Below are 13,577 nucleotides of genomic sequence, written 5' to 3'. Positions count from 1 at the left end.
CCAGCCCCAGGAGTCATACAGGTCTAAACAATGGGGTGCTTCTACCTCCAAAAGCGGAGAAGATAAATCACAGCCATACAGAAAACAGTCTCAATGACTTTCCCCTGCCAGCACCAAGCACTTATTTTCTGGCTGCTCCTTTAGGGGGAAAACTAGCACTTTTTTCACAAAATTGGCACATGATCACCCAGGACAAATGGGTCTTGAATATAGTGTCGCAAGGTTACAGGTTCCACTTTCACACCCTGCCAAGGGCAAACGGTATGCCAGACCTGCCACACAACCAATGGGCAGAGGCACAAAAACAAGTTTCATCCCTCATGGACATGAGGGACATTCAGCGAGTACCACAACAAGATCAGGGACAAGGATTTTACTCAAGACTGTTCTTGGTGCCCAGAAAGGACAAAGCCTGGAGACCAATACTGGACCTGTCTAATCTAAACAATTTTGGATATTCCAAAATTCAAAATGTTGACTCTGCAGCAGCTTCTGCCCATGCTGGGCCAAGAAGGCTTGGCTTGTGACTTTAGACCTAAAAGAGGCATACCTGCATGTCCCAATCAGACAATCATCCAGAAGATACGTCAGATTTATCGCTGGCTCAATGCACTACCAATTCTCTGCACTGCCCTTTGGCTTATCTACTGCACCCAGAGTCTTCACAAAATGTCTGGCACCAGTAATTTTATTTTGCAGACAAAGAGGAATACAAATTTATCCTTACTTGGACAACTGTCTTATTCAAGCAGAGAACGAGGACATTCTACTACAGCATCTGGCGTTTGTAAAAAGATTACTAACATGCCTAGGGTACACAGTAAATGAAAATAAATCAAAACTTGTACCCTCTCAAGAGATAATATTCCTGGGTGCAAGCTTAAATACAACTGCCCAGATGGCTTATCTCATGCCAGACAAACAAAGACAACTGACTATTTATTTCAAAATGTTGGCAACAAAGACCCAGTTATCTGCAAGAAAAATTCTGCAGGCTTTGGGCTTCATGGCATCCTGCACTCTGCTAATTCCATATGCAAAACTGCATATGAGGAAGCTACAATGGTATCTAAAAATTGTTTGGACTCAACATTGCCACAGCCTGGAAACAGTAATTACCCTCATTCCCTGCCTGCAGCAGGAGTTTCGATGGTGGGCAAAGGCCTGTCACCACAACACGGGGCAGCCATTCACTTTACCCACAGTTAGGCAGGCAGACAATTATGCCTGGGGGGCCCATATGGCAGGAAGATGTATTCGGGGCACATGGTCCGCAAGCCAAATGCATCTACATATCAACCAAAAAGAGATGCTAGCTGTTCAGAATGCCCTGACAGCCTTCAAGGATCTACTTCATCCAGGACAACTATTGATAAAGACGGACAATACTACAGTCATGTGGTACATAAACAAGCAGGGAGGCGCACATTCCTACCCCCTCTGCCGACTAGCCATGACTTTGTGGGACACAGCATTGACTTACCAAGTACATCTGCAAGCACAATTCCTGCCAGAAAAGATAAATACTCTGGCAGACGAACTAACCAGAAACCTAATAGATCCCCACAAGTGGAAATTGGATCCATAAGTCTTCAGCATGATAACAAGGAAGTGGGGATGCCCAGACATAGACCTATTTGCCTCCACTCACAACTACCAACTACAAAGATTCTGCACAAGGATTTATCACAAGCAAGCATGGAAAGTGGATGCTCTATCTTTCAGCTGGAAAAAACTTAACAGTATATGCCTTTCCTCCACTGCCTCTCCTTCCCAAGGTACTCCTAAAGGTCAGACAAGAGAAGCCAAAAATGTTATTGATTGCCCCAGACTGGCCCCGCCAGCACTGGTACCCAGTCCTAAAGTATTTGTCTCAATGCCCAGCCTGGACATTACCTCAAATTCCTCACTTATTGACCCAACAAAACAGTCAGATCCTGCACAGCCAACTCAGGACCTTAAATCTGGCAACAGGACGGATAATGTAGCCATTCAAAACACACCTCTCTCTAAAGCGGTGATGGATGTTATTTTGGAGGCCAGGAGGCCTAGCACCAGAAAATCTTATGCAGAAAAATGGAAGAGATTCTGTGCTTGGAACTAGGTACAAGGAATTGACACGATTGTACCAAATATTCCTCAGATTTTGCAATACTTAACTGAGATGCTGGACAAAGGCCTATCCTTTTCATCAATTAAGATTCATGCCTCTGCCATTTCAGCTCATTATGATACAGAACCACCTATTTTTTCTCATCCATTACTAAGGCAGTACCTCAGAGGGGCCAAAAACATGACCTCCAAGGAGAACACCAGTACCTGCATGGGACCTCAATTATGTGTTGGAAAAACTCACACTGCCTCCTTTTGAGCCAGCCTCTACAGCTGATATAAAATTCTTATCCTGGAAAACAGCTCTGCTCCTAGCAATAATCTCTGCAAGACAAGTCTCAGAGTTACAGGCACTCATGGCTGTGGAACCTTTTATCATTTTCCATCCTGACAGGGTTTCTCTGAGGACAAACCCGACATTTATGCCTACGGTAGTGTCCAGTGTGGCTCTTAACCAAACAATTAATTTGCCTACCTTCTATCCAAACCCACAGAGTAAGGGTGAGAGACTTCTGCATTCTTTGGATATTCACAGGCAGCTACGCTTCTACTTCCACAGAACCAAAGCTTTCAGAAAGACTGAACAACTTCTAGTGGCATATGCTGCAGGATCACAAGGAAAGGCTATCTCAAGGCAGACTATTTCAAAGTGGATAGGCCACTGCTTCTGTTTCTGCTACTCTCAGCATGACAAATCAGTGCCTAAGGGCATTAGGCCCCACTCAACCAGAGCAGCAGCCACTTCAGCAGCCTTCCTCAGAGGAGTACCAACCAAAGACATCTTAGAGGCTGCAACTTGGAGTTCAGTGCACACTTTTACAAAGCACTATCACTTACCTCTCTACTCTAAATCCAGGGCAGGCTTTGCCACTGCAGTTCTGCAGGGCCTCATAGCCTCTCCAAATCCTATTTAGCCCCAGCCTCCCAACCTTAGCTTTGGGATTCAACCCAGTTGTAATGACTGCAACAGTGAAACACGAACATAGTACAGTTGTGTACCTACCATAAATGTAGATGTTCGAGTGTATTCACTGTTGCAGTCCAGGTTACCCACCCACCATCCCCCTTTCCTTTGCTGGGACTTATCTGTACTTCTCTATTCTATACAACCTTTGTGGTGTATTTGCTTGTAGATGAAGGAAAAGTTTACTTTAGTGCATGCATGCTTATTGGCATAATTTAGCCTACCCTTTAGGGGGCACCTGACATCTGGGGCAAGAAAAACTGAAGAAAATGGCGTTGGCTGCGTCTTTTATACCCCTGGTGCACTGACGTCAAGGAGGAGGCGACAGCAACCGACGCCAGACCAGGACTTTGGAATTCAGGCCAACTGCGGGTAGCCTGCCAGCAGGATAACCCAATTGTAATGACTGCAACAGTGAATACACTCGAACATCTACATTTATGGTAGGTACACAACTGTACTTTCCCTGATGCCCTGGCCAACTTTAGTAGTATAAATACTACCTGGGACCTCCCATGAAGAGAGGCGACTAGCCTAGTTAGACTATCCCAGTCAGCAAAGGATGAATTCCATTACCATAAATTCTTAAAAAATAGCATTCATATTTAATTTGGTAGAGTGGGTTTCTTAATGAAGAAAGCACATTTGCCCAGTTTTGTGTGTGGTATTTAGTGATAGAGTTCACCATTTAATTGTTTAGTGTTTTATTTTATGTCCTACACCAGTAATAATTCTGGTTTAGACTGTTTGATGCGTCTGCTTTAATGAGATGAATTAATTACATCAATGGTTCTTAAACGAGGATAGCCTCAGCAAGAGTGACATGGGTCTATTTCAGGGACGACTAAACAAATCTGAATATGGTATGTGCTTAAAATTTTAATTCTTTTAGATTAATTTTATGTGGTCTTAAACTAAATGTGAAATAAAATCATCCATGATTAGGTACATTTGTGAAAAAAAAATACTTTTCTATCTCTTGCTTACTTCAAATGAGAATGTTCTTGTATTGGTCTGCTTTTCTGATGTGCAGTGTATGTTTCACTGCCCTTTGGGAAGACTCAAGGTACCATTTTGATGTCTAGGAAAGTCTGGAGTGTTTTGTACTTTGATAGTGGCTCACTTTGACGGTTGAAGAACCTGTGCATTAATGACAGCATTAGGTTATTTGAAATAACTTTTGCCAGAGCAGAAGTACTCAACATTACCACAATGAATTTTGCCAAAAAGTGTAAAGTGACACTGCTGTGAATTTTGTGCAACTAAAGAGTTGCCATAAGTAAATATATTTATTTTCTTCTGAGTTGCTGTGACCTCGGAATTAATTGTACTGGTTAGTATTGGAAGGTGCAGTCTGTGTTTTTTTCTTCAGTACGTTTTTTTTTTTTTTTTTTTTCAGGGAAGCAGTACTAGAGATGGATGTGTTCTGATGGTAGTTTCACTTTTCTTGCAGCTGCAGTTTTGACTCCCAGTCCAATGTCCAGTATGTGGAGAACTTTACATCCTGCCACACCTATAGATGTGTTGGCGTTTGGGCAGTACTTGTAACTTGGCAGTTTAGTCTTGCTACAGCTCAGCTATCCTGCCACACAGCATTCATAATGGTACAGGCACTGAATATTTTGAGCTTGGAAATGTAGGCTTTAGTAAGTGCTGTCTATCCACTTGAATTGTCTCAGTAATAAATCACTGTCAGTGAATATAGAAAACCTTTGCTGAGAAAGCATTTGCTGTTACTGTTTGTTTTGCTCTTAGAATGTTTGCATACAGCAGATGTTGATTACATATTATATTATGATTGTAAATGCAGTCTTTTTATTTATCCTTTACAGGAGAGTTTGCAGCCTTCAAGTAGCGTCATCATCATTACAACATTTCTGTCATTCAGGTGTGTTTCTACGATCTACAAGGGCATAAAAACTGTATTTTGTTCCTCAGAACGTAGAAACCAGAACATTGGCGCTACCTGGGAGCAGAATGAACTACTTGTTAACAAGGAAGAGCTTGTTAGGACCCTGTGTTTTCTGCTACCAGCATTTTACATGACAGAAATACTCATATATAGAAGCTGCTGCCTACTTTTCCCATCATTCCAGAAAGGAGAAGGCATGCACTTTGACCTTTGGCACTGAGGCATGATGAGAAACTGATGCAGCTTTGAGATTTATTTGTCAGGAGGACAAGCTAATCATCTTTCTTCTTTGGTGAAGAGCGGTTATTTATTTTATGCTGGGGTTCTTCTAACAGCAAAGAGAGCAATCTTTTTTATTCATCTTTGGGTGCTTATTAACTTATGGAAAACAGTGCAGTATCCCCTTTAAAACCTCATGAAGCTACCATTTCCTGTCCACCACATAGTTTACAGTGAGTAAAAAATGTATATATGCAGTCAGCTGAAAAAATATCTTAGTTTTAGATTTTTTTTTCCAAAAAGGGGATACTGCATTACTAAAAGGCAGGACCTTTTATGTTTCTTTTTACTGTTTCAGGTTCTGATTGCTATCCCTTCCTATTCAAGAACTGTACTCCATTTACTTTTTCATATGGTATGCAGGGTGCACAGCTGTGTTTTTAAGAAGTATCGGGACCGTCAAAAAGAAACTTCATAATCTCTGCAGCTGTAGGATTTTATGTTCTTCAGCTCACAGCTTCTTTCCGCTACACTTTAATTTGGACCACGACAATATTATGTGCACTTTATATTATTTATTTTTACTGAGGTATTGTTTGAATGGAATTTCTTTGGAGGCAAGTACCCATCTCATCTGTCTCTACATTTGTAATTTTGTACTACTATGATTTGGGAAGAACATTGTGGCACTTACAAAGTCCACAGTACTGCCTGGTGTTTATACAGGGAGAGAGATTGCTGTGCTAAATAGGCAGTCATCTACAACATATAAAATGATCTGCAAAGTACTTTCTGCAGGTATGAGTCCTGGCCTCATCAGATGTTAAGACTCTAATACATTCAGGAGATTTTTTGTGTTGAAATGATTACAGAAATTAAACGAGTAATGAAGTGTCGAATGCAGAGTGGTTTGCTGCACAATAGCATATCTTTCATACCTGACTTATGTTATGAAGAAGCACAAGGTAGTTTGTCAGCTTGCACAGATCTGTTGTCCCCCTGCTTTGTATATCTTTGTGTTGTTAAACTGATGGAGTTTGATGTGGTGGCTACCATTGCACCAGTTGTGTGCCCACCTTAAAGTAGCAAGGTCTGTCAAATGAAAGTGTTCTCAATAGTCAGGTGCATGGGTTCAGGATTGTTGCCTTTTGCCTTATTGCCAGCAACAGAGAATATTAGTGTGCTTCACTTCTTGGTTCCAGGGGAAACTACATTTTTATTAACTAACAAAAAGTGCAGGAATGTTAAACATATAGGCATTTTAAACCAGTCTGCCGTGCATTAAAAAGTCAAACACATGCAGTACATCATTGCTGGTTTGTAGAATATAGTGCTTTAAAAAAGGAAACGGCAAATCTATTTGTCACAAGTAGCTTGAAAGAGTTTTGGTTTTGATGATGTCTGCATACATAGCATTTTTTTCTGCAGAAACAGTGACTGTGAATGTAAGCCAAAGTTTGTAGGTCCCACATTACAGGCAAACACATTTTCATTGTTTTCCACTTTTCCAGTGTGTCACTTTTTTTTAGAATGAATATACTTTAAACAACACAGTGTATACTGTGACTTTATTCTTGCACATTACTTTTCACTTTCATATGTAACAAGTACCTATGTTTTAAGATCCAGGTTCTATAAACAACTGTCATACTGTTTCTGCAGCTTTTAATAATAGACAATTCATTTTTTTTATTTCACACAGCTAGTCATTTCTATACATTTCTGTTAAAAAAAAGAAATAAATAATCCCATGATAGAGATATGTGCTACTGTAGTTGGGTGAGAGAAGCGTACGGAATTTGGAATGTTAGTAAAAGTGGGATAAAGATATAGCATCTGTAGCAGAAGGGAAGTGGTATAATAGGATGTTATTTGTAGCAATAGGTAGGTAGGTACAGTGGTATGATGGATGTATTGATAGCATACAGAAAGTCACTGAACTGCTGTGCAGCCTGCTACTGTTATTGCTAACAGTATAATGACACAGAGAGTGTGTCATGAGGGCACTGTGGGTGAAAGTGTTTGGAATGGTGCAGCTAAAATAATACAGTTATCACCAAACATGTTAAAAAAGAAATGGTTAAAGATCCCCACATCTGCATAGAAAGATGGTGTATAACAAAGTTTACCTTACAGTTGTACGTATGGTAGAAAGGAGAACAATATGAGGCTGTTAATGAACTGAGGTGGACTAGGCAAAGGAGGAATATGAAAGCTTGGCTTTCAGAAAGGGAGGTCTGGCTTGGGAGCTGGAGTAATAATTAAGATGTTTATCTCAGAAACGCAAGGTATAGGGTTTTATTCTCACTTTTGAAAGGGAAATTTGCTAGGCTTAAAGTGGCTCACAAAGGCAGTTAGCCCAGTACTTACCAATGAATATTATGGGGGAGGGTGTGGCATAATCGTCAAGGTCTTCATATCACAGATACAGGGTTTGATTCTGACCTCTGGTTACTGGCTAAGCCTGTAATAGTCTGCAGACTGATAGCCTAGTGTTTACTTATGAACTTTTGATAGTTGCACTAAAAAGTGTCCTTGTACAAGCAGTTGGAATAAACGCATTATTACAATTTTAAAAAATCATGAGAGAATTTAAAAGGACATAAGTGGTTGTGAAAAGTAAGAGGTAGCATGATGCTAGAGATAGATGGTGTAGTAGACACGAAAGTAGGAAAATTAGATGGTTCAGGCAGACATCTTTCAGAAATTATAAATATTTTCATACTAAAAAACATTGATTAATGACACTTCTTGCCAGTAGGAAGTTGTCTGTGTGCATTTTACTAATTGTCTGTTTTCACACAGGTATTAGGTAGCATATCTAGGTGTTGGAACACTAATGTGTATATTGACTGTTATGAAAGAAAAGTGGAAAGTATATAAAGTGAATAAAGCTGTATGGTGGCAGAACGGTTAAGGTTCCTTCCTTCCAGTCCCAGGGTCTGATTATGAAATTTTGTTTGGCCCTGTTTTTTTTAGTAATTTATGGAGTTCACATGTTCTTTGTGTGTCTGAATGTGTTTGTTCATAGTCTCCTTCCTGCCTGTCATAAGGTTGCTGGTTGAATTGACTAAATTAAACCCACTTTTCTGGTTTGTTTTGTAGCTAAAAAGTGCCCACATTGGGACTGTTTCACTTACCTGGTTATAGCAATTCAGCTGTTAAGCTACCTTTCTTTCCGGGTGCACTCCAGCAGTGCACCCAGCTTGTGAGGTGAAGTTTCTTGTAATATAAGAATGTATGTCATTTTTTTTTTCTTCTCCTCTTTTTTTTCTTGTTGCTTTTTCAGTGCATCTGGGATGAACTGGGCAGTGTAGGGGCTGGGTATACACACCTACTCTGGTGGATAATATTGTGGTGGTTGCTGGTGGAGGTGCACATGTCCAAAATTATGAGAGCTAGAGAAAATTGAGTTGTGCAAAATCGAGGCGATCAAGATACAGAATCTCAGCAGTTACCCAGCCAAAAGGCTTCTTAGCAGATCAAATGATATGTTGAGTGAGTATTTGTAATTAATTCATTTGATTTTAAGTCATTGTGAAAGCACATAAGCATGTATATAAATAAGCTGAAGGTTAAGGTTTCTGCTATGTATGTCATTGTATTTAAATGTATATTTTGTTACTTTACTAAATGAATAGTTTGTATTTAGGTGTTCTTAGATACCTGCAAATTTTCTGAACATTTGTTGATGTTCTTCGTGTTTCACTGTTGCAGTCATTACATTTGGATTATCTGCTTGCAGGTATTAACAAAGTCTTGGGTCCTGCATCAGTTGCTGTCCCTTTTTCCATGACGTCGGGTCGTCAGGGGTATAAAACATGCAGCCAATGCCATTACATCAGTCTTTCTTGCCGTGCGGTGCCCGAAGCAGAAGCAGTTTGCAAGTGCCGGTCGGCCAACTCCTGAAATTTTCATTTTCGAGTTTCAAAACCGAAGTCTTCAATTAATGCGAAGTACCTCGTTGGGGAAACTTTTTTTCTTGCTCCGTACCGATGTCAGTAAAAGTTAATTGCATTACTTGTGGAAAGCAAATACCTCATAAAGGTTTTCATTCGTACTGTATTCCTTGCCTAGGCCCTGACCACGACGTACCTTGCTGTCGGTTTTGTGCTTTATTTAATCAGCGCACTATCCGTCGTTGGTATATTTTCACCTCTAAATTTTTCGGTGTTCAGTTTAATTATCCAGAAATGTCGTCGATTAGCCATCCAACTACCGGGATTCCGAAAAAACGCAAATATAAAGACAGAGACAGGCCGCCAAGGTCCAGAACTGCCGATGACGCTTCTCCTAAGCCAGTCGCCAGTTCGCCAGTACTCAGTGAGGCGCTTTCGCAGCCCCTGATGCCCGCTACTTTTGATTCACAGGCCTCTACTCAGACCCATTCAGAGTCCGGTATGCCACGAGATGCTTCAACTATGGAGCTTGCGGATGTCTCTACCTTGGATGGGTCCGGAGCCATTGTGCAGGCACCGGCTTCTGAATGTGTATTCAGGCTTACTTGCATATTAAACCGACGCCTCTTTCTTCACTTATGCCTAAATCTCAAACCATGCCTAAAAAACCGATGCCCAGGCCACATGCTCAGGCCTCTTATGCCTAAAAAACAAATAAGAATGGCTAAAGATTTAATTATCTAACCCCCCCCCCTTTCTAAGAGGCTTAGGACTGAAGTTGTTTATGAATCTTCTGACCAGGATTCTGTTTTTTCTGATTCTTCTGATGATCTGAATTTGCCCTTATCTACTTATAAGGATTCTGATGCAGAGGACTCCATTCTCTCTGCTTCCCCTCCAGAGGATTTTTCTTTTGGGGACAACTTGCATACTCTAAGGGAGCATTTCCACTGGGAAAGCCAGGATTTTTCTGATTCAAAAAAGAGGCTTGGTGATTTCTTACTCCTACCTCAGCATAGGCCTTTAGCTATTCCTCCTGTACTAGACATTGTTGATTATGCTTTTTCGAAATCTAGTTTGGCCCCTGATTCCTTGCCTCCTGCTCCCAGAAAACCTGACAGATACTACAGGGTCCCTGAGTCATAAAAGTTCCTTTTTAAAAATCCTAATGCGCATCCAGAGACTATTTCACAGGGTCCCAAGTGCATTAAGGCTTCTACTGCTAAAAATCCCTACCCCTTCTGATAGAGACTCCAGGGTGCTGGATAGATGGGGTAAGAAAGTTTACACTTCAACAACCTTGGCCATTAGGGCTTTAAACTGCCAGTTTCACATGTTAAAGTATCAGCAGCATGTTATTGGATTGCTTAAACAGAAAATGATGTTTATTCCTGACTGTGTGGAAAATAAAGAATTACAGGATTTAATGCATTCTGCTGAACAAGTTGGAAAGCATACTTTGCAATGTGGTTTTGATTCATTAGAGGCCTCTTCCAGGGCTGCTGTTACTGGGTCTGTGCTCAGAAGGCATGCTTGGCTAAAGGAGCAATCCTTACCTGATCATGTTAAAGCTAAATTGTTGGATGCTCCCTTAAATCAGGACCGCCTGTTTGGCAACAAGGCTGAGGAAGTTCTTAAAAAGATGGAAGATAAAGCTAAATCTATGCAAACTGTTAAAGATTTCTTGCAAGTTCAGCCTCCTAGATTTAGTAGGCACTGGCCCTCTAAGAATTGGTCTTTTCCAGCCCCTTCCATGTCTTCTCAAGCCAAACCCAGATACAGCAAAAGCCCCAGGTTTCAGTCCCAGGGGACACACAGGACTAAGCAGTGGGGGACCTCCACTTCCATATCTGGGAGTAATAAGACTCCATGTCCAAACAGCACGCCTCGCACGTAAAGCATGCTCGGCCAAACCAAATCAAGAAGAAACACTAGAGGCCAGCATGAGTAGTCCACCACTTTATTGGTAATCTTATGATAAATTCCAAAAGGACATAATAATGTCCAAGTATCAAAACTCAAACCGGTTTAGGCTGTTGCCTTCTTCAGTGAGAGAAAAAGAATTACTTAGACCAGCAAACTGGTTAATATTTATATATTTTCCCAGCCAATAACAAAGGAAGGTATGGTCCATACACTCTGAATTATTCATTACATAGCAAGCAAAGCTGCAAAAGACAAAAAACAAAAGAAGACACTAAACAAAATCCATATTCCTAAAATGCCCTTAAACATAATAAGTTGATGTTTGGTATGTAACATAGTTATAAAAAGATACACTTTTATAGCAAAAAAACTATTAGCTGATAAGTTCGTAATGCATCTTAATATGCACATATTAACAATAGTTAATAATTATGCAACCTGGCAGCAATATATCATCTTATATTTATAAGGATGAATAAACAATATCTCTGAGTCCTATAGTCTAGTAATAATAAATAAAAGAGTATACTCATCAGAAATGGTCATTAAGACCTGGTGGAAATAGGGCTCCGAGATGAATAATCCAATACTTTTCTTTATGACTAAGTATACTTGGCCATCCTTGTTGATTATGCCTGTTGCCAGTAATTTTATCAATGACTGTAAACATAAATTTAGCCGTGGGGTGTTTGATGGTATGTTGGTAAAGAGCATTCGTCGATTTCATATTGCGAATGTCGCTCCGATGTTCACCTATTCTTATTCTTGGTGAACGTGAGGTTTTGCCCACATAGAAAGCAGAACACTGACATGTGGCCAAATAAATGACCCAGCTGCTGGAACAATTACCAAATATCCTAACGTCATAAACTTTGCTTGTGTTAGTACTGGTAAATTGTTTAAGCTTGTTCACCTGATTACACGAGGAGCAGTGACCACAAGGGAAAGTTCCCAAAAGTTCATCCCCTATTATAGTCAGTTGTTTATATTTGGCCCCTCCACTCTCTCTCTGTTTATAATGTGAAAATAATGATCCCAAGGTTTTGCCTCTCCTATATGATAATTGACATTTATTACCCAGGATACTACAAAGACAGTCATTTGCTAACAAAATGTTCCAATTGTCATTCAGAACATTCCTCACCACCTGGTGGTTCCTACCAAAGGTAGTAATAAACCTAAGAGTAGTGTCCATTGAGTTATGTGTACGGTCCTTATATTCAAGCAAGGATTTCCTATCTTGTTTGTCTGTCCATGCACTGGCAAATGCAATATCAAAATTGCAATATCCCCTGTCCAAGAATCTATTCCGCAGATCTACTTTAGCATTCTCATAATCAATATTAGAAGAACTGATCCGTTTAATTCTCAAATATTGAGATTTGGGGATGTTACGGATGGTGTGGCGCGGATGCATACTAGATGCATGAAGTAATGAGTTAAATTGTGGATATTTCCGATGAATCTTGGTACTTAGAGTATGGTCCTCATTCCGATACACAGTAACATCCAAAAAATTGATATGATAAAGGTGAGATGTAATAGAGAACTCAATACCCCATATATTGCTGTTAAGATATTCCACAAATTCATTAAGATATGTTAAGTCAGCACGCCACACCATCCAGCAATCATCAAGATATCTCCGCCAGATGTCAATTTCCACCAAATAAATGTTGTGCAGGGGATTGTAAATAAGGCATTCCTTGAGATAGGCCATAAAAAGATCAGCATATATGGGGGCAAAAGAGGCCCCCATGGCCGTACCTTGCAGTTGCCAATAGCACTCCCCTTGAAAATAAAAAACATTTTTGCTAATCACATGCTCAGACATACAGATGAGCAATGTATTAAATCCCGGTGGGTACAGTTCGGCCTTGTCCAACCAATGTTGCAGGGCCTGTAACCCTGCCCAGTGTGGTATACTTGTATATAAGGACTTCACGTCAAGTGTACACATCAACCATTGAGGCTCAAGTTGTGCATCTTCTATAATTTGCAAAAATTGTGTAGTATCCTGTATTCTTGCCCTTACATGTCCAAGACGCGGTTTAAGATATTGGGTTAAGAATACCGATAATGGTTCTGTAAGTGAACCATTACCCGATACTATGGGCCTACCTGGAGGATGAGTAATGGATTTATGTATCTTTGGGAGTAGATACAGAATTTTCTTTGATGGATCCTTAACTTTGAGGTGTTGCGCTGTTTTAGTTGTGATAATACCCTCTTCCACTGCTGAGTCTAGAAATGCATCAATCTCCTTCTGAAACCGATGTGTAGGGTCAATACCCATGTACATATAACATTTAGAGTCAGATAATTGTCTGAGTCCCTCTTGGACATAATAATCCATATTTAGAATAACCACAGCTCCTCCCTTATCAGCTGGGAGTATAGCAATGTTATGATTTTGCCTAAGTTCAGTCAAAGCCCTCTTCTCAGATAAATTAATGTTGTCTTGTGAAATATGACATTCCAAATGAGGGAAATGCAAATCCCTAAGTACTGCCAGTTGAAAAATGGCAACATTTTTATTCTTGGG

The 13,577-nt window shown here is 40.3% G+C and overlaps 1 protein-coding gene across 1 annotated transcript in view; it reads left to right on the top strand.

Moving 5' to 3' along the window:
- BRAF (B-Raf proto-oncogene, serine/threonine kinase) overlaps positions 1 to 5,828 on the top strand; it is a 1,627,514-nt gene extending 1,621,686 nt beyond the window's left edge. The window contains exon 20 of the mRNA XM_044088485.1: positions 4,909 to 5,828. Coding sequence (XP_043944420.1) covers positions 4,909 to 4,931 — 23 coding nt within the window. The 3' untranslated portion in view covers positions 4,932 to 5,828. The remainder of the gene's footprint in view (positions 1 to 4,908) is intronic.
- The last annotated feature ends 7,749 nt before the right edge of the window (positions 5,829 to 13,577 follow it).

Source organism: Protopterus annectens, chromosome 11.part0 (genome assembly GCF_019279795.1).
Source record: "Protopterus annectens isolate FY-2018-M chromosome 11.part0, PAN1.0, whole genome shotgun sequence".
In the NCBI taxonomy this organism is placed as follows: Eukaryota; Metazoa; Chordata; order Ceratodontiformes; family Protopteridae; genus Protopterus; species Protopterus annectens.
This window is presented reverse-complemented; position numbering and strand designations above follow the sequence as displayed.